Source organism: Parasteatoda tepidariorum, chromosome 3, assembly GCF_982258835.1.
Source record: "Parasteatoda tepidariorum strain Cologne lab strain chromosome 3, Ptep-v5.0, whole genome shotgun sequence".
NCBI classification, from domain to species: Eukaryota; Metazoa; Arthropoda; class Arachnida; order Araneae; family Theridiidae; genus Parasteatoda; species Parasteatoda tepidariorum.
Window position 1 is genome coordinate 114,143,733 of NC_141757.1, and position 22,615 is coordinate 114,166,347.

Below are 22,615 nucleotides of genomic sequence, written 5' to 3' on the forward strand. Positions count from 1 at the left end.
ATCTAAATAGCTAATATACTTTTTTAAAAGCCAATAAGAACATTGGTAGAATTCTTCTACATAAGTACAATACTATGTCTTTGATGATAAAATACTATGCCTTTGATGATAATATATTATGTCTTTGTGCTAGAACATTGTGTTCATTGGCGAGCGAGCGCAGCGAGCCATGGTCCACGGCGTGAACCACATAGGATTGCGTAGCAATTCTCGGGGGTTGGCGAGCGTTAGCGGGCAGGGTGCGGAGCCTCCTAGTATTTGTTTAAATCACTACTGCTTGTAAAAGTCCTAATCGTCTCCATGTAACATCCTTGTAGCCCAAAAATGGATGACTTCTTTTGAATTAATAAACATTTCATTGCTTATGTGTACATGTTCAAAAATTCTCAAAAACTTGGATACTCTGAATAGAAAACTTGATCTTAGGATAAATCAGTTCATAAAATTGTTCAGCCCTGAAAATCATGATTTAAGAAACCTATTCATATATTAAAATATTTATAAATTACGGCCCATTCTGAGATTTATTTCTATTGAACTTCAGAGCTCAAGTTTTTGCAAATTTACTTTTTTTTTGGTTCAATTAGGTCTATACTGGCGTAAACGCATTTACAAATGAGCAGGGTAATTACTACTCGTAAACTAAAAAACATAAAATAAAGAATTATTAGGAAAAAAACGATTTTAAAAATTCCTCATATAGAAAGAAAAACTTTCATATTGTTCCTTTTTTTTATTCTCATAGTTCTTATTCAGACGTAAACAACCTTTTCGTAGAGAACTATCATCAAATAAGAAAAAAAATTATTTACAAGCAATTTTTTTATTATAAAAATCACAACACTCTCCTGCTTTAAAAATACGGAGAATTCCAAATGAAATGTTCTTCGATGGAAAATTTTTTAGCGAAAGATAATTTTTCCGCTATTTTATTATATCCCTTGATTGAGTCATGTTTGCCAAGCAATTTACTGAAGATATATGAATGGGAGCAAAGGGAATTAAAAATAGAGATTTCTGGAAATGATAGATTAATTTTTAATATATCATTTATCTTAAATTTTTTGAAAAAAGAAATCGAATCGAAACAAAATTTTTTGATAGCTTGTTCCTCTTTCGGATTAGAAAATCATAATAGAAAACCGATGACTCACCATCGCCAGAGGAATAAGATATCTGCCGCTGATTTAATTAATAGCTCTACGCAAAACATTTCACATGTGGCAAATTCGAAAGTGGATGAATGTGTGTTTTGTGATAAATCTCATTTAACTCTAGATAGTAGATATGCTATGGGTTTACCATTCGAAAAAAAGAAAGAAATCCTTTTGGAGAAGGGCATCTGTTTTTGATGTTTAACTTATAAACCTCGACATATTGCGCGCTTTCGTAAAAATAAAGTTAATTGCTTGAAATGCAATGGGCAACCTTTGATAATTATGTGTAAAATGAATGAAGAATTTCATGGCAATAAAATTGATGAAAGGGGATCAGAAGAAAAAAAATCGTTACGGAAAGCTCCTTAACTTACGCTACATGCATGCGTCAGGTTTCTTTACAAACAGTAGTAGTACGAATACGCGGGAATTAATAAAACCAAATTTATTCGGATTCTCATTGATATGGGTTCACAGCGACTATCGAAATACGCTGCAACGTGTATGGAATATGATGTCATCGGTGAAGAATCTATTTTACATTCTTTATTTGGGGGTGTTAAGAAGGCAGAAAATTATAAAAGATATTTAGCTCATATAAGTAATATAGATAATAGTTATCATTCAGGTATTGGATAAGGAAGTAATTTGTTCTAATATTTCCAGAATGACTTTATTCCCTTACGTAAAAGAGCTTAAGTCTCGTGGTATATTTTTAACTGATACTACGCAGAGTTATGATGATCAGTTGTTCTATCAATCTTCTCTCTTCGAAATTCATTTGTAAATTGAGGCTGACATTGCTGGCAAACTTCTCAGTGAGGGAGTAGAAAAACTTTGTTCTGGATTGGTTTGCGTTGTAACTAATTTAGCTTGGGCTATAATGGGAAAGAATAATAAGGCTGAAAAACAAGATAGTACAAATGCCGTCCCATCTTGTCATGTAAATGATACGAATGTTTCAGATTTATGGCGGCTAGACACACTTGGTATTGCTGACCCCAGTGAGAAAAAAACTACGGAAGAGTTGGAACAATCGGCGAAAGAGCATTTTTTTCAAACTGTGATCAGAGGGGGTCGGGATAACCTGGTCGGTAGGGCGCTGGGCCCATATCCAAGAGGTCGTGGGTTCGATCCTCGCCGGCCGAAGACTCCCCGTGTAGTAAATGGTGACTGATGCACGTTAAATCTGTCGAGTCTCAAAGTCCTCCATGTTCCCACAACAAATCAATACCTCTGGGGGTACTGATCCAGGAGTTTCCTTGTCTTCTGGATTGGTTCAAAATTACAAGGCTACGGAGTTGAACGCAAGTAGTCGTAAACCCATGAAATTGGGTCGGCTGTTCAACGACGGTTATAAAATAAAATAAAAACTGAGATCAGAGACTCTGAGGGGAGGTATCAGGTTCGATTACCCTGGAATGATGGACATCTCCTCTTAAAAAATTGTAAGGGCATTTCTGAGAAAAGACTCGAAAATTTTATAAAATTTCTTAAGAAATTAGGCAAAAATACTGAATACGAAACAATTTTTAATGACTGGTTAGATCAGGCTATAATAGAAGAGGCGCATTGTTCTGAACCAGAGCTCTATTTATCCCACCGCCTTGTTTTTAAAGAAAATTTGACAACGAATGTTAGATCAGTCTTTGATGTCTCCGCTCAAGATAAAGAGTCGCCTTCATTCAATGACTGCTTAGAAAAAGGGCCCAACTTAGTTATACCTTCAGTCATAAATAGTTTTAGAATAGGAAAATATGGAGCTGTGTCTGATATTGGAAAGGCATTTTTGTAAATCGGACTCCATGAAGAAGATAGGCCTTGTAATTTTTGGAATATCCTCGAGTCCTATCTTATTAGGAGCTACTCTTGATTTTCATTTGAATATGTTCCTTCTGAATATAAAGAAACATCTCAAAAACTTTTGAAATCCTTTTATGTAGATAATTGTGCATACAGTGTTGAAAGTAAAGAAGAATTAGCTAGGTTTAATCATGAATCACAAGAAATTTTCGCTTCCGCAAAATTTAATTTACGAGGGAGCATACTCCTATTGAGGAATTTGAATCTAAATTGATTGAAACCAAAACGGTCCCCGTATCAGGTTTAAAATGGGATAGCAAAAAGGACATTTTATCTATTGATTTAGGAGATTTAGAACCCATTACAAATGATCAATCAGTAACTGAATGAAATATAATTTGGAAACGTTACTGTGGACGAAAGAAACAGAACTGAAATTTTGTTGCTAAAAATAGCACAGCGAGAATCTTTCACGGGACCTCATGATAAGCGACTACAGAATTTCCAAGTTCTTGAGGATAATATTGAACTTTTTTCGAATTGAGACTAGACTCTCGCTAAAAGAGGATTTGGAGAATTTCAAATTTCCCCTTGTGTTACCAAGTGATCATCCAACAATTGAAAAGCTTGCTCACTGGAAACATTGTTCTCTTGGTCATGCAGGTGTTCAGATTGTAATGACCCAACTCAGAGAAGAGTTCTGGATTCTGAAGGGCAGAAAGACTGTTCGCAAATTTATCAGAGAGTGCATAATTTGCAAACGATTTGACTCATGAGTAATTGCAACTGCACAGCTCCATTGCCTGCTGACCGTCTAAGAACAGCATCTGTATTTGAAATTACAGGAATAGATTTTCATCAGAAACTGACCATATCACTGTCCACTGAAAGTTTCCTACAGGCAGTTCGAAGACATGTGGCTCGTGGAGGAAGACCAGCTATCGTTTACTCAGACAACGCAACAAACTTGGTTGGAGCGAACAGTCTTCTTAAAAAGATCAATTGGGATTTTGTAGTGAAAAACAGTTCAGTGAATAAGATTAACTGGAAGTTTATCCTCCCAGTTTGGTGGGGTGGCATTTGGGAACGTTTGATTGGAATTCGCAAGCGAATACTTCGCAAAGTCTTAGGTCGGACGTCTCTCAACTTCGAAGAATTATATACTGTCTTATGCGATTGTGAAAGTATCATTAATAAACGATCTCTCACATACCTCAGTGAAGATATAAGTGATCTAGTGCCTTTTACTCCTAGCATGCTAATTTAAGAGGTCAGAGAAGTTGGACTACCAGGACAGTAAATCTTTGAATAAAAGGTTTGCCTACCGTCAAAGATTGAGACAAGATCTGAGGAAACGTTTTCGTTCGGAATATTTGGGACAGCTGAGTCAATTCGATAGAAAAATGCGAAGTTCTTCACCTATCAAAATAGACCATATTCTGCTGATATCCAGTTACAATATAGGAATGTCTTTTGTCACATGTCTGTTCATCTTATTTTTATGAGAGTTGCGAATGGCAACGAGAGAAAAAAAAAACAGATAAAAAATAATAATAAAAATGGTTGTCCTAAAAAATGTCTTCCGATTATTTATCCTGTATTCCTGTCGCTACAACTGGTGACCCGGATATACTACTGATACTTACATAAAAAGTTTTTACACAAAAAACCGAGCATTTTCTAAAGTAAATGATGGAGGAAACCACATCATCTCTAACATCCGATGAAAAGGAAGAAGTGTGTAAAGTAGGCGTTAAAATTCCATCGTTCTGGCCCGAAAAACCAGAGATTTGGTTTTATCAGGTAGAAGTGCAATTTTCTATCTGTGGAATTTCAGCAGAAGAAGCTAAATTTAATTACGTGGTCTCGCAGCTGGAGCCAAAATATGTAGAAACAATATGGGACATTATTATCGCCAAAAGTATCACTAAATACAGCAACGCAAAAGGGAGACTACTGAATATTTTCAAGGAAAGTGAAAACAAAAAGATGAAACGACTCGTATCTGGAATCGAGATTGGCGATATGAAGCCCAGTCAATTACTTCAAAGGATGAAATCTCTCTGGCTGGACAAGATACCTGATGCAATTAAAAACATTTTAATTGTCAGTGAAGAAAGTCTTGAAAAACAAGCTGTAATGACCGATAGAATAGCTGAAATAAATCCGAGAACGGAAATGTACAGCATTAATCAAGCGTGTTCTACATAAAATCTCATCGCCAAAATTTCTTCCCTTGAAGAACAGATAGCACATTTGACGGCAAGAAAATCTCGCGATATGTATCGAAGTTACAATAGAATAAATTATAGAAGTAGAAGCCGTTCTCGAAGGCGATGTAACCCAACAGGTAAATATTGTTTTTATCATTTGCGATTAGGTTCAAAATGTTGACCTGGTAAATGTCGCCAACCATGTTCTTATTATTCTGATGCGGAAAACAGGCAAAAGCAGTAGACTTCACGGCAGATTCTGCTGCTGAGGAAGTACATGATTGCCGTAAATTTCGATTGTATGTTCGAGATAAAAATACAGGAATAAACTTCCTTATCGACAGCGGAGCCGATGCCAGTTTATTACCATTACCCGCCAATAAAAGTTATCAAAGTGCAAGCGATTATAAACTATATGCAGCAAATGGATCCGAGATTACAACCTATGGAATCAAAATATTAACTGGTGATTTAGGACTTCACCGCTCATTTAATTTTCCATTTATTATCGCCAAAATTAATAAAGGAATAATAGGTGCTGAATTTCTTAATAAGTTTAACTTATTAATTGACATTAAAGGAAAAAGATTGATTGATGGAGTAACCAATTTAGTAGTTAAAGGGGAAATTTCTCCAATATGCATGACGGAAACAATTTCTACTATGGATAAAAATTCTAAGTTTTCTGAATTATTCTCTTCATATCCAAATTTAACTAAGCCAAACTTATTAATTAGTGATGTTAAACACGAAATTCGATATTTTATCGCCACAACGGGAAAACCTGTGCTTTCTAAGGCACGACAATTAGATCTGAAAAAAATGAAAATGGCCAAAGAAGAATTTCAATTCATGCTTGACAACGGGATTATTATACCCTCAAAATCACCCTGGGCAAGTCCTTTACATATGGTTAAAAAGAAGGAAGGGTCTTACAGACCATGTGGAGATTATAGACGGCTAAACGACCAAACAATACCAGACCGATATCCAATACCAAGAATAGGAGATTTTCATCATATTTTAAAAGACACCAAAGTTTTTTCTGAATTTGATTTACTTATTATCAACTTCCTATAAATGAAGAGGACAAACAAAAAACTACAATAATTGCCCCTTTCGGACTCTTTGAATTCAATGTTATGAGTTTCCGCCTCAGAAATGCACCTTCAACACTTCAACGCTTCGTAAATGAAGTTCTGTGTGGACTTGATTTCGTTTTTCCGTATCTAGACGATATATTAGTGGCATCTCCAAACAAAGAAGGGCATCAATCTAATTTAAAACAACTTTTTGATAGATTAGATAAATATGGCCTCAGAATCAATATCTCCAAATCAGTGATTGATGTGGATAAATTGGAGTTTTTGGCTTATGAAATCAGTTCGGAAGGATCTAAGCCCCTCTCCCAAAAAGTAGAAGCAATCCTTAATTACAAGTTGCCAGAAACTATACGTGAACTGAGAACTTTTCTTGGTCTAATAAACTATTATAGACGATGCATCAAAGACGCTGCTAAAATACAAGCAATTCTCCACGAATATTTGAAAGGAGCTTATAAAAATGACAAAGGAAAAGTAATGTGGACTGAACAAGCTATAAACATGTTTGAAAAATGCAAACAAGATTTATCCATTGCAGCCTTACTAACATATCCGAAGTGTGAATTGCCTCGATGCCTTTGCTCAGATGCTTCAGATTTCGCAATCGGATCTGTATTGGAACAATATGAAAATGGTGCTTGGAAACCGATAGCGTTCTATTCAAAAAAATTAAATTATGCACAGAAAGGATATAGTACCTTCGATAGAGAATTATTAGGGATATATCTTTCTGTAAAGCATTTCAAACATTTATTAGAAGGTCGAGAATTTACTATATTTACAGACCATAAGCCACTAGTTTTTGCCTTCAAACAAAAAAAAATGAAGAAGCATCTCCAAGACAAAATAGACATCTCCAATACATATCCCATTTTTCGACTGACTTTCAAAACATTATTTTCAAAAATAATATCGTTGCAGACACGTTATCTCGAATTCAAGAAGTAACTAGTGTAGATTATGACAAAATCGCTGATGATCAAAGTAGTGATGAAGAATTAAAACAATTAATGCAATCAGACACAACCTTAAAATTTAAACAACAACCACTGCAGTCTGGTAAATTTCTATGGTGCGATATCTCTACTAATGTAATTAAACCATACATTCCTAAAAATTCAAGAATGATTGTTTTCAAACAGATACATGGTTTATCTCATCCAGAAATCAAATCAACTACCAAACAGATGACGTCAAGATTTATTTGGCCTGGAATTCGAAAAGATGTTAGAATTTGCGTACAATCCTGTATTGATTGCCAAAAAAACAAAATTTCAAAACATACTAAATCCCAGTTTGGAGAACATCAACAACCCGATGAAAGATTTAACGAGATACATATTGACCTAATTGGACCATTACCCCCATCCAATGGACGCAGATACTGTTTAACTTGTATTGACCGTTTTACAAGCTGGAGAGAAGTAGTTCCTATACCTAATATCAAAGCTGAAATAGTCGCCAGATGTTTCTATGAAAATTGGATTGTTAGATTTGGAGTGCCATACAGAGTAATTACCGATCGAGGATCACAGTTTGACTCTGAAACGTTTAAATCACTTACCAACTTATGTGGAGTAAAAATAACAGAACAACTTCATATCATCCTCAGTGCAATGGCAAAATTGAGCGTCAACATCGTACATTGAAAGCTGCAATAAAGGCACACAAATCTATTAAATGGTCTGAAACTCTTCCTAATGTCTTACTTGGTCTCAGAGCTGCTCTACGCGAATAAACCAACTATTCAATATCTCAGATGGTTTATGGTAAATGCATTAAACTTCCTGGAGAATTTTTTGAAAACTCAAAAGTGACAACATCCACGGAAAACTTTACTAGCAATCTTCAACATCAAATGGAAACATTAAAACCTTTAGAATCGAAATATTTCAAAAGGAACAAAGTATTTGTGCACAAAGATTTAAGTTTATGTTCACATGTTTTTATGGGGATTGATAGAGTCAGGAAGGCATTAGAGTCTCCTTATATAGGACCCTATAAAGTGATGGATAAGACAGAAAAGTATTTTGTAATTAGTTACAAAGGAAAAAACGTAAGCATTTCAATAGACAGGCTTAAACCAGCTCATCTACTGAATTCTGAAAATGAGAATCCAGATTGCGATGAAAAACTAAAAACTCCAAAACCTAACGAATGTGTAACATCGAATAAATTACAAGAAAATGCAGACAATCCCTAACAAAATGTTAAAATGTCTAGATTTGGCCGAAAAATAAAAACGCCTGCTCGCTTTTTGGAGCAAAACTGTAATTAGATGCATATACATTTATTTTATAGATTTTTTTTTATTGTATAGAAACTAGAATTTAGAAATTATTTGTATAATTTGTATATATGTTATATTAATATCTTGTATACGTGTTTTTGTATTATGATGAGTCATTATGTAGTATAATTTTGAACTGTATATATGTTGTTATGTTATATTATCATTATTCGCGATCGCAACGCTCGAGTACGCCGTCTAGCAGGAGCCTGTAAATATCGGACATTAATTTATCACGTTTTTATTTAGTTCCATCAAAGTCATTGACTGAATCAGACGCCATTTTTTAGCAGCAAATAGGAAACAAAATTTCCCTAAGGAAAAGGCCGAAGAACTTGAAAAAAATCTCCAGAATATTAGTAAATCTTTCAGGAACAGAACACGCCAAACATTTGAAGAAAAATTCTTCAATAATTTTTAATTTCTATTATCAACAAACTTGCAACTGATGACTTCCGATTTCGGATACTGTTACAGATGTGTGTATTAAGGTAAAATGCATTTCTTCTGTCTTCAATTCATTACGAATTAAAGTGAAGTCAACATTGCTTTCGTCATTCCAGTGAATAAATATGAATTCAGAACATACAGAATTGTAATAGTTATAGAATAGTATATATTTCTGTATCCATATAATTCGGAAAACAACAATAAAAAATTATCCAAGTTACTTGAAATAGTGCCATTTCTGCTGATTCTTAATTAATTTAAATCGTTTTCTTGGTAAGTTTTTTTTAATTTTGAAAGAATAAGTTCAACTAGAATTCAGCTATTCTGTTTTTAGCTACATATTCAAATTCATATCAATTATAAAATTTTGCTGTGTAGTATGTTATCTAAAAGTAATGAAGGTATAAACTATGTATCTATTATTTGAGAATAAAGTTTTCAAACAAGGAACTTATCATTTTGGAATTCTCCGGGAATTATAAATCAGGTAAGTGCAATGATTTTTTACAATAAAAAATTTGCTTGTAAATATTTTTTTTTCATTTGATGATGGTTCTCTACAGAATGGTTTTTTACGTCTGATTAAGAACTATAAGAATAATAAAAAAAGAAACAATATGAAAGTTTTTATTTCAATGTAAAGAATTCTTAAAATCGTTTTTTTTATCCTAAGAATTCTTTATTTTCCGTTTTTCAGTTTATAATTTTTTGATAAAAATTGTTCTCAAAATACTTTTTTTGAAAAATTAAATGGTATAACATTATGTGTTTATGTATACTTCTTGTATATTCCAATGCTTGAAGTAATATGATTCAGAAAAGTATGGAATAAAAATTCGGTACTTACGAATTAACGCCACCGCCGCTACAGATTTGGCGGTTTTTAAGTGCCGCTAATCTACACTTAAAATTTTTGGGACAATTCGTAAAATAAAACACTTTATTTAAAATCAAAATAGTCAATCGGATTTCGGTGGAAAATGAGCCGATATAGAGTTTAGCATAGATTCAAAACAATCATATCGCCATATGAACTCTGATAAATAAGATTCCAAATGAAATAACATTTCCAAAACGTACGTTTACCAAGATAAAGTTTTATGTTGTGGGAATTGGTACATTTTCGTTTTTTCGGTAAAATATTTCCCTCCTGAAAAAATAAAATTGCATCTTGTTTTGTTTTTGGCAAATCCCAAAGACGAATATTCGTAGCACTAAAAATGGCGACAAAAAAGAATTGTCTTTTTTGTTTTGTTTTTGTTTCGTCAGCATTCTTTATTTTACGTTTCTTAGTTTCTAAATAATGATTTTTATTGAAACTTGAAATTTTTTGATAAAAATTGTTGTCAAAAAACTGTTTACAAAATTAAATTTCATAAAATTATGAGGCTTATGTATACTTTTTGTTCATTTTAATTTTTGAACTAATATGATTCTTAAAACTATAGAAAGTTTAAATGGGCCTATGTAAAGTTTGTAAAGTTTAAAGTAAATGTGTAAAGTTTAAATGGGCCTGTCATGTTATATCATTAAATTTAGTAATACTATTTCTCAGGCATTAGGTTTTAACTCTTATAAGAATATACATATTTTTTTCTGTTAATGTACAAATATTTTTCCGATGTGTTTTGGATGTTCCTTCTCTAATAAAAAGAGATACCATTTTGTTTTCGGTTGTACAAAAAGAGGATCAAGCATTTTTCTTTTTTAAATTTAATAAGCCACATTAAAGAAGGAACGTTGCAATGCTACACGCTACATTAACGACGTCTCCAGAGTAACTGAATGACGGTTCATATAGAAATCGCAGGTAAGCGTCTCATACAACAACGCCCCCTATAGTTCGTTGCGATCGCGAATATGACAAATTTGACATACTTGCCTATCATCGTAACTTAGTTACTGGTGAGGGAGTATTGTAGGAATGTCATATGTCACATGTCTGTTCGTCTTATTTTTATGAGAGTTGCGAATAGCAACGAGAGAAAAAAACAGATAAAAAATAATAATAAAAATGGTTGTTCTAAAAAATGTCTTATGATTATTTATCCTGTATTCCTGTCGCGTACAACAACATGAAGAGATACGATTGGCATCTAGAGAAAGTCATCGAGGTTTTAACGTGACATAGAAACATCAGACTCATGAAGTTAAAGACAAAAGGTGATGAAGTTCTACGATCAATTTCGAATCTGTTTTCTCTTGAAGCTGGTGAAAACGAAAGTAATCTTAAATTGGGTCGGCTATTCTACGATGGCAATAAAATTTTAAAATATTTATTTATTTTTATTGAGTCTCCAAATGTGTATTCCATATGTTGATTTTTTTCTCAAGTGCAGATGATTATATTTAAATCTAGGTACTTGTCTATTTCATCATTATTTCGTAAGTCAAGATATTGTTCCTGCATAAAACTACAATAATTGCATATTTTGAAGAAAAAAAATTTATCTGTTTTACTGGAAAATATTGACGCCTAAGAAAAAAAAATAAGTTGAAAGAAAAGCATTTATGGGAGTTGGTGAGCGAAACGATCTGAGGGTGGAGCCACCTAGTAATTAAAATAAAGGTACGTGAAAATAAAAATTTCATTTTATCTGGAAACTAATTGGTTGTTAAACAGCGATTCTTCCAAAATCGAGTCTATTATATTTTAAAAAAAGACGAGAAGAAACTGTATCAGACATTTTAAAATGATTTTCTCAGAAACGCGCATTTTAGGAAGGGTTGCTGTTTACTCAGCCTATTTGTATAATTCTTTGGAATGTTTATAGTTGATTAATTTTGATTTTTTAGTTCTAGGCGTATGGCAGATATCATCGACATGATATCAGTTTTTTGTACGTACGATATAAATACTTTCTTAAATATTGTCTGTCAGTTTTTGTAAACTTAAAATTTGGAGGCAAAATAAAGGTTAATCCTAATTAATCCTTCAACTCTGTAATCGCATTTCTGTTAACTGCAGAGCTGTTCACATGGTGCTTTCCTAATACAAGATCATCGAACATTAGCAATGAAATGTTTATGTGTCGAGTGTAATTTTTTATTCCACCTTAATCCTTGTACATTAGTCTAAACTCCTTCATAATTTTAAAGTCATATAGTTTTGGCATTGTAAAACAAAATGCAACTAAAATTGGAAAAATTAAATGTAAATTGAATGAACTGTTATTTAAATGTAAGATTAGCAGTTTTTATCTTTTCTTTGGAATACATTTTTTTATTGCTCATAATATCTAAACTCATTGTACAATTTACATTAACTTTGGAGCTTTAAGTTTTTATAATAAATAAGTGCAATGAAATTCATTTGCTTGCAACTAACAGGAAAAAAATACCTCGCAACTTTTTTTTCAATTTTCTACTCGGAAAATTATTTTTACCCGCAACTAAAAACTTATCTAACGCATATAATTTTATAAAAACATGTTATATTTTTTCTTGTCATATTTGAGTAATTCTTATATAATTTAAATATTATCTAGTTTAAAATTATAGTCTCCATAGTTTAAAATTATTGCTTTGCCTGAAGTGTAAGGCAGCGGTCCCCGAATTTTTTTTTCTTCGATTACGGAACCCTAAAAGTTCAGCCTCTTTTTGGCTGAACCCCACCTTAAGTTTATCGAATACATTGGCCAAAAAGAGCCAATTTCATAAATCATCATTGTGCAGCATAGTTAAACATAAACCAGCCGATCTAGAAATTAGTTATTTAACAATCAAGAAACACCTATCTTCACATCATCTTTGAGTAGGAAGCCGACTATTTCTGCCATCCGTAATTCAATAAATATTTTTTACAATCTTGCAGCTTGCTTAACAGGAATGACGTTCTTAACAACATCGTTAATAATCCTAAATAACATCGTTTACCCTCTACCGATGAAAATTTGAAAAAATTCGACTTTTTCGAATCACACTTGCACATAAACATTTTAATAATTATATTTTGAATTAATTCTTCCATTACGCTCTTATGTTTTTAAGAAACATTAAAGTCATGACTAATACAGTGGATACTTTTAAACGTGGATGTAAATGAACCAGGGAATAAGCAAATCGTACATAAAAGTAGGCGTTACCTTTCATTGCGCTCTTCTTGTAATGAAAAGTATCGCCCTCTTTAAAAATCTACCCTAATGTGTAGGTAAAGAAATGTAACGCCTACTTTTACATCTAACCTCAGGCTAGCTTACAAGCGTGGGCAGACAATCGAAGAGGTGAAAAGATATCCGTCATAATTCTGGTGATTGTAACTAATTGTGAATTTGCTAGCCACCGCCGCAAACCAGGGCGGCCCTGCGCAAACTCATTACGGAAGCGGTAGTGGCTGTATATGTATATTTAAAACTTTACCTTAGGAAACAAGATAACTATACGTTTTACTTTCATGCTTTATTTTAAAATTACAAAATGTAAGAAAAACTGGTGAATGTAATTTTCTATTTTACAGTTTAGTTAGAAGTTTAATAACGCGTAGGAGTGTCATTGGTTTAATTATTTGTTTCAGCTTTCAATAAGGACTCATGAGATTTGTTTTATTACTCAATTGGATGTACTATCGAGATGATTATTTCCATTTTAATATTCAGACTCGAAAAAAAACATTTCTTTAAAAAAAATTTACTGCAACAATTACATTTCTATATTTACATTATGAGATCTAGGCATGCCTCGCTTTACCTTTTTTCTCTAGTAGATCAACAGGCAAATCAGGCTATAGGAGATCCACAGATACTTAATGATTGACAATTTCGCAGCCATTGCCAGGGCCTTCGCTAAAGACTTTAAATTATTAGCCAGTAAATTAGCCAAATATCAAAGGTATTCACCACTTTTCGAAAGTCTGGCCCAAATTCAAATCTTAACAAATTTTTATGATTAATCTTTTTCCCATAGGAAACTATTTTACGGTACTTTGTTTATGGCTTATATTATTTGGACCCAATTCTAATTGGTTATGCAGAGTATCTGCCGAAAATTACTGTAATCGAATAAAAAAAATACTGATTTATTTAGAAAAATTCCTTTTGACTTAATTTTGTGGATCGAGTTAAATATATATTTTTCTTTCTAGTGGAAAAAAAATTCATTCGCCAATACTTTACGATTTCATAACATTTGGCGAGGTATCGAACGCTTAGCTCTGGCCCTGATTTTTTGATTGCTGGAACTTTCAAAGATTTTAGTCTTTCATATTATCCCTTTTTCATAAGTGTCACAAAAAGAAAATATAGAATTCTTCTCCAATTTTTCTGTAAATTTTGTTTTTTAAGTTTGAGGAAAATGAAATTTCGTTCATTTTACGCTTCATTTAACTAATGATTATTATTATATCACATGCTATCACGAGTAGGCACAGGGAGTGTTCGACGTTATTTATGCCTATTGGAAAGCTTTTTTTTTTCACCGATCGATATCAGAAAGACTCTGGGTTCGAATTCCAGACTAGGTATGGATTTTTTTTCATTCTCCGTGCTATTTGTTCTTACTGTGGGTGCAACGTCAGTTCATCTAATATGGTGCCCCTGAAAGAGTGGTCAACAAATCTGCCCTACTGATACTTGAATGACGAATGTCTATCGGGTGGACATCGGAAAAAAATGTTTCATTTTTGAAATTTAATTTTTCCTCCAGCACTTTTCTAAGGGTGTATTTTTATTGCTTTCATGTTTGTAGATAAATTGCAACACTAGAATTTCAAAAATATTTGCCAAAAGTTTTGCAAACAAAAGGATGCTCTTGCGAACAGGAAGAAAATGTGTTAGAATATATACAATCCGAACATTTAAGGGCAAGAGGGTGTAGATATCGGGCTAATGACGACACATGAAATATTTCAGTCATTCCTGTAAATTTCATCAGACTGACAGAGCTGTGAGACTTTCTATGTACCTACACTTTTTATGCAAGCACTTATTTGACTTTGCGATTTAAAGAAACAAAGTTTTCGTGCTGGGAACTCAACTTTTGCCATTATAATCTAATTTTATTTATCATTTTAAATAACTTGAGTTGTTATGTTAGGTTTTTATATTCTTAATAAACATTTTATCAGTCCCTTTTGATATATGCCTGAGAGGGAATCAAGACCTTTTTTACTTTAATATGTGGGTCAAAATTTTATGACGGAAAGTAACGCCTACTAAACTCTTAAGTAAACACGCCGAACTAGGATCTTGTTTTATTTCTCAGTATTAATACGATGGCTCTCGCGGATTTATCTGATATAGAAGAACAATATAAGAAATAAAGTTGTCTCATATTGCAGACGTTTTTACCGTCAGGAAAATCACATGGTAGGATTCAGTTTTCCCTTACTGAGTACCATATTTTCTTTGGTTTCATCATAAAATTGATAATTCCTGTATTATATCTTTGATTGTTTTCTAATTTAAGAGTTGTTTCTTAATTAGGATAGCCAATTTTTACGCTTTATGTAAAATATTTTATAGTGTGCTAGATCATTATAACTGAAGCTTCCAGAATTTTTAGTAGCTTCACCAGCGTTCTAAAAGCCTCACGACAAGTGAAATGAGGACTAGACTAAGCTAGACAGGACGATATACAAAGTACCTGATAATTAGGATTTTAAATCGAATTTTATAGTGCGTCTAATAATTTGGCCAGGGACTGTAGATTGACTATTAAATCTTTTCTTTTACATATCGTCCAATTTGTTTTAGTCAAAATGATTGATATTTCAAGACAAGATGCACCTAATTCAATTCGAAGACATCACTTTCCCAGTAGAGGCAGAAATGTCCCTTTCATCAGGATCGTTGAGGTGGTAAGCCTTCTGGTCCTTGTACCCGCGAAATAAATTTTAAGAATTAATAAGTGAGCACATGATAAGAGTTGGTACTATTAAAGAGGATTATACATGCAAAGATGCATATATGGATAGTAAAAATAATACTTCCTGTAATAAGTTCGTCAGTATAACTAAACATGTCTCGCAACTATGCATCGCGTAGCGCTTTTTCGACAGTCCAAAGATAATTATTTGTGCTCTTTCAAATCAAATGGATTTGTGTAAACGTTTTAAGTATATTCTCTTTTCATTGTATTTTCTTATCGTCACACATATTGCCATAAAAAATAATACTATATACTTGCTATTGAGTTGAAACTCAAAAGGTAGCAAAGAAGTGTGCAATTGGCCTCAGGGAGACGCATTCAAATGAGATAAAAAAAAATCCTGATTGGTACTTTCTTAAAGGGAGGCATATTTTTTGTATTTTATTTTAAACCGTCATTGAATTGCCGACCTAATTTTTTGGGTTTACAACTACTAATGCTCAACTCCGTAGCTTTGCAATTTTGAACGTAATCCAGAAGACAAAGAAACTCTTGGATCAAGTATTGGGAGAAATTTGCCTTCGTGGAGAACTGAACGTGTTGATAGAACCATCCCGCCTTTGTGTCACAGGAAGAGGAAAACCATGAAAATTTTCCACGGATAGCTTGACAACAAGGGGACTGAAAAGGAGTGGTGAGGAAGCAAAAAGAAAGCAGCCAAAAAATTACCATCGCGAGAAAAAAAAAGATTTATTCTCGTGGATAATTAAAAAAAAAAAGAGATCTGTGCTCAAAAGTACCTTAAATGACATCCTGAAAATCAATGGAAAATTATCAAAAAATGTGATTCCTGAAATCAGAGAAGGAACATTAAGTAAGGACAATGTTATTAATTAAATTAAAAGAAACAAAGTTAAATTGAGAAAAACAATGACTAACAAGTTAAAATTGTCTTAGGTCACTGCGACAGAAATAATTATTAAAGATTGGCAAAATGGGTCTAGGTTTGGATTTCATGGCGTCCTCACTTTTTAATTACAATATTCACTAGTAAATAGTGCTCATGCGTTGCTAAGGCGACGTTTGATAAGTATTTTAGAATTCTTTTTTTCACTTTCAATTTTGTTATGCATTAAGTTTATGAGTTTAATTTTGAGATATGGGACCAGAGAGATCCCTTAAGTACTTTTATTCTTGAGTTAAGAATAAAAGAGAATTTAATCATTTGAACGATATTTTTGTTTTCATTGTTTTAATTAAGAATCAGAAATTCTAACCTACAGTTCAAACTGGATCGTTTTCAATACTAATTCAGGTGAATATCACAAATAAAGAGGATCCCAAACTGATAGACACTGTCATGTAAGTTAGAGTTGAAGCAAAAAAAAAAACGATGTCAAGGTCTAAACTTTCCGAGGCTGAAAAAGCCAAAGCCATCGTAGACGGGAATACCTCAAGCGTTACACACAAACGGAAAAACGACAGAATTTCGTTCGCAAACGCAAGCATGAAGCCCGTCCATCATAAAAGTACCAAAGTGGTTGAGAGAATAGAACCCTACCGAAGAGCGAATGGCGACTCTCTGAACCCCTTTCATACAAATACGAGAACTCCTTCAAGCACCATTGTACCAATGTTACAATTGATTTCGATTGGCTGTCCAATGTCTATTCAGTCATCAAAAGAATTTACACAGAAGGTGTCTGAGCTGCATTCAAACATGTCTGCGAAATTGTGTACCGAGCAGTTCAGGATCAACAGTTAAAGATCCAAAATGAAAATAAAAAAATATGCTTTTCCAAAACAATTTAGACAACAACTATTTTGCCAATGGGTAACCTGGGTTAAATTGGCAATTTATATATTTTTTTCATCTTGTGTTTCTTAAATCAATATTCAGGGCTGTTTTAGATTTTATAATTTTAAGATAGTAATAATATTGTAATTTAAAATATAAAATGCAATTTCGTACAACGTTATGAATACACCAGAGAGGCAATTCAAAAGGTCTTTTATCATATTCTTTTTATTATCAACGTATAATTACTGGCTTGACGGTGATATACATATGAATGCTGAAGAAGTATTTTGTGAAACACGTACTACATAGGCAGGATATATGAAAATCAATCCGACGACAAACATCAATTGAGACAGTTTTTGCAACCCATGATTTGAAATGTTTAAAGGAGTGCAGAAAAAGCATTTGACCAATGGGTAATCAGTAATCGTAATAAGGCGATCACAACTTTTCTGTTGATTTTGTTTCTTTTTTTGTTTTTACATTAACTTAAATTGTTCGAATCAACGTTTGCAATTATTCTTCCTTAAAAGTAAATTGCTTTAAGAGACAGAAATTAAAATTATCACAGTTGAACTCGTTTATCAGTGGAAGCATTAAATGTTATAAAATATCGGGTTGAGTAAAAAGTTTTCCGACGAGGGGAAATATCTCCGTGCCAATAGCAGCCATTCCCATGGAGTTAAACTTTCTCCTAACGTTTTTTTACATTCTAAAGTTGAAAGTAAGAAAGCTTTTTACTCAAAGTAATAAATATTTCTTCACTTGTCTTCCAATTCAATTGGTCGCGAAATTGGTCGCGAATTAAACAGTTAAACTTTGAAGAATAATGATAATTACGATCACTTTATAACAGTAAGCACTAGTACCGGAATGCGGATAAGTTTAAACGTTTGAAAAAAAATAAGTATCGACAGTATCGATTAAAAAGTATCGACAGTATCGATTAAAAAGTATCGACAAACAAACGGAAAAGAAAAATCAATAGGACGTTATCCTTTTTTCACGAAAAAATTTGCGAAAGTTGCATACAAATGCATGTTAGAATTTATATCTCTCTTCCTTTTTGAGTCAGTAATAATGAATATTTCCCTGCACAAAAAGCTAAAATAAAAAAAAAATTACGAGAACTTTATCTGCAATTAAGAGATTTTGATATCTCAAACTGTAAGAAAATCTGTACTTATGGAAGGTAAAATATTGAAGTGTTCATTTGCTCATACATGTAACCTCCAAGTCACTGTTTTTGTCGTCAGACATTTCTCTCAGTTACCATACGTTATTAAATGGATAGTCCTGTGTCAATGGAAAAAAAAGTGGTACAGTTTAGCATGAAAATCTAAGATTGTTCTTACACATAAATCTCAGAGAGTTAATTTATTAAATTACTTACTTAAATGCAACTCTACTTGATTACAAAATGAAATATATAATAATATGAATGTATAATGATATAATGTATGCAACCTATGAGAAATTCTACAGGCAAATTTTATTTGATTATTTTTAAAAGGTTTAGCTTTTCTTGCTGGAAAGATTGCTAGAAAAAGGCAAAATGAATCAAGAATTTTTTTTTTCATTTGACATGAAATTTCGAAAAACAACAGGACAGCAGCAAGATCTGGAATTTTACATGTAATTGGAACGAATATGCTGCTTTTTTTTTTTTTTTTGACATAAATTTTCGTAAAACAACAAGAAATTTTTGATTTAATTTTTAAAAAAAATCTCTTTTGATTTGCATTAATGCATTTTTAATTTCGTAGTAAAAAATCACTTCCTTAATAAATATACATTATCAATTAAATTAGACTTTTAAAAATTCCTACCTTAAAGAATGTATTTATTAATTATACTGCATGAAAATATTTAAAACTTATCTTAACATTTTTTTCTAAATTAATTCATAATTAATGTTATAACGACTATGTTCGTTTAAGTTAATGTTTCCTTTTAAAAAAAATTACAGCTAATTTAACTTAGTGATTTCTCTAAAAAAATTCAAATGATTTGAATTACGGTTTTAATAATGACTAAATTCAAGGGATTTAAATCATGCCAACACTAACAGAAGCGATCAGAAACTTAGAAATTCAGTATACTTTTTCTATTTAATTTTGGATGCTTTTAAAGAAAAACATTAAAGTTGAATTATTTCGTCCAATTTTTTTTCCTTTGAAAGGATTTTTAATTTATTCTTTCTGTTTTGCTTTCTGTAACTTCGTAGTAAAAATTTTATTTTCAGTTCATGTCAAAAACTAATTTTAGGATGCTTAGAATCAAATATTTACTACAATATTTACAATGAACAAAGAAGAAGGAATTAAAAATATCATTTCAAGCTGGAAAAAAAAAAGAAAAATAGACAAAATAATTCGTTTTTATATTAATGTTTTTCTTAAAAGCATCATGAGAGTTTTCCCCCGCCTGCACTGCCAGTAATTGTTCGTCCCTATCCATACTTCCAGGGAGGGGAGAGGGGGCTTTCGCCGTTCAGATGAGAACAAAGGATAAGTTTTCCCATCGTGTCACGTGACCATTTGCTGACCGCACCAGAGGAAAGAATTTCATTCGAACCTCTCTCATCGTGTCATCATGTCGGCAAAGAGAAAGACGATGACTCTATCCGAGAAAGAAAAAATCGCTGAGGATTTTGAAAATTCAAATTTATCAAAAGCACGTTTTGCAGAAGAACGTGGTATACCATGCACCACCCGAAACAATATTCTGTCTTCTCATCGCATTGGAAATGGGAAAGGAGAAAGGGTGCGTTTTTCCCCTTTTGAGAAAATTGAAGAAGAAAGTCTCCAATGGATAAAAATGGCTAGAGCACAAAATGTGCCGATATCGTGTTCAGTACTGAAAGAAAGAGCTCTGCAAATAGCCGCGGAATCGGGAGAACCTAATTTTATGGTGAGCAATGGATGGATACAGAGATTTAAAGTAAGACATGATTTAAGTTTCAAGACAGTATGCGGTGAAGCCGGATGTGTTAACAGAACTGTTTTGAATGACTGGAAGAAATCTGTGTTAGAAGATGATATTTTGAAACGGTGTAAGCCATGGGATGTATTTAACGTCGACGAATGTGGTCTTTTTTTACGAGTCTTACCTGAAAAACTCTAGCGTTAAAAAAAGAAGAATATGTAAGTGGCAAAAAAAAGTAAAGAAAGACTTACAGTATTTTTAGGGGCCAATATGGATGGCTCCGAAAAATTGAGACCCCTTGTTATTGGTTAATTCCCAAAAGTCACATTGCTTTAAAAACGTGAAATCTATACCTATGGATTACGACGCTAAAAAAAGGCGTGGATGACCGTCACTATTTGGGAGAAAACAATACGGCGTTTAGACAGGCAGTTTGTTAAAATGAAGCGAAAAGTTGTTTTCATAGCAGACAATTGCACAGCTCATAGTACCAACATCCCACAGTTAGCCTCGATTGAGCTTGTTTTCTTGCCTCCCAATGTGACCAGCGTTCTCCAACCATTGGATCAAGGAGTTATTCAAAGCCTAAAAGTGAACTATCGTAAGCTCCTCCTGAAGGACTTAATCGCAGCCATCGACCAAAAACAAGAGGAGTTTCACGTTACTGTCTTGGATGCCATTTTCTATCTGTACAAAAGTTGGAGCATGGTGTCCATCACATGCATAGCAAATTGTTTTCGTCATGCTGGTTTTGTGAGTTCTCTGAATATCGTGGATGACGAAACCAAAGAAGAAAACGATATTCCTCTATCTGTTTTGATGGAAGATCTGAAAAATCGTGGCCATACCATTGAAGGAGAGGCTGAATATGGTTTGAATGATGAGGAAATTGCCACCACTTCTGAAGCTACAATTTCTGAAATTGTTTCACAAATTTCACAAATTGTGGACAGTGAGGACAATGACAGTGATCCTGAGACTGTAGTTGTAGCCCAAGTGGAAGCCTTCAAAGCAATAAATGTCATACGAAATTTTTTTACAAACCATGAGGGAGCTGAGGAACATTTTGAAAAGTTACAAAATCTGGAAAGCATTGTTCAAAAAATGAAATCAAAAACGAGACAGACCTGCATAAATGATTATTTTTAAAAAGGTATGATGTAATGTACACTTTGAGGAAATTCGTAAACAGCTTTATTTTAAATTACATTTTTTTTAAAAAAATCTAACTTTCCTTAATTATTTTCTAAGTTAGTTAAATTTGGTGACTTAAATATTAATATATTTAATTTATTGACTTTAATATTTATTTTTTGCTTGTAATACCATTTTTAAAAATCATAATGTGTACTATTTACATGCTTAGTTACAAAGTGCTAATGAATCGGTTAAAAGGTCACCCCGCTTTTGCGGTGTCCCTAGGGTGACCTTATATTGAGGTCTGACTGTATATATGAATGTCTGTCTGTGTGTATGTCTTTTATAGACTCCTAAACCATCCGACAGAAAGCAATGAAATTTGCCATAGAGATAGTTTCAAGCACGAGGAAGGTCACTGTCAACATTAAAACATTCTGCGACAAATCGTTCTTGCAGGATGAGCGAAAAACGAAATGGAATTTTCTGATTGGTTAGGCGTTAGCTATTGTTTTAAATTTAGCGATTCAATTGTCACATCTTTTAAAGATAACATCTGAAGATAATTGCTAGCTTATAGCTCTGTTTGAACAAAAAATAGTTTATTGCACGTATTTAAATATTTCTTATTTGCTATGTCAGATTAGAGCCTCTGAATTAGAAGATTTGGCAACTTATCGCTACAAACGACGTTAACCTCAACTATAGGATACTCAGTAAAGAAAAGCGTACATCGATTAACATTGTTTTTCGGAAACTTTTTTTTAATGCTTGCGCAAATTCACTGCAAATTTTATTAATGATTTAAAGTTTTAAATTAAAAATTGCGCATGTGCTATATGCCAATTACATCAATTGTTTTTTATGAATGATTTCAAAGTAAATTTGGTTTTAAATTTTATATTTCAGTTTGATCTGGGTTTTTTAAA

The 22,615-nt window shown here is 32.7% G+C and overlaps 2 protein-coding genes across 2 annotated transcripts; both read left to right on the top strand.

The window, feature by feature from the left end:
- Positions 1-3,732: 3,732 nt before the first annotated feature.
- Positions 3,733-4,227, top strand: LOC147814198 (uncharacterized). The gene has a single exon (XM_087160263.1). It carries the CDS (start codon positions 3,733-3,735, stop codon positions 4,225-4,227), a length of 495 nt encoding a protein of 164 aa, XP_087016389.1.
- A 425-nt stretch (positions 4,228-4,652) lies between these two features.
- On the top strand, positions 4,653-5,171 carry LOC147814199 (uncharacterized). The gene has a single exon (XM_087160264.1). The coding sequence runs from the start codon at positions 4,653-4,655 to the stop codon at positions 5,169-5,171; it is 519 nt and encodes a 172-aa protein (XP_087016390.1).
- The last annotated feature ends 17,444 nt before the right edge of the window (positions 5,172-22,615 follow it).

What these genes read in the sequence shown, in the direction of transcription:
- LOC147814198 (XM_087160263.1), top strand. Translation starts at nt 3,733, where the DNA reads ATGAGTAATTGCAACTGCACAGCTCCATTGCCTGCTGACCGTCTAAGA.
- LOC147814199 (XM_087160264.1), top strand. Translation starts at nt 4,653, where the DNA reads ATGGAGGAAACCACATCATCTCTAACATCCGATGAAAAGGAAGAAGTG.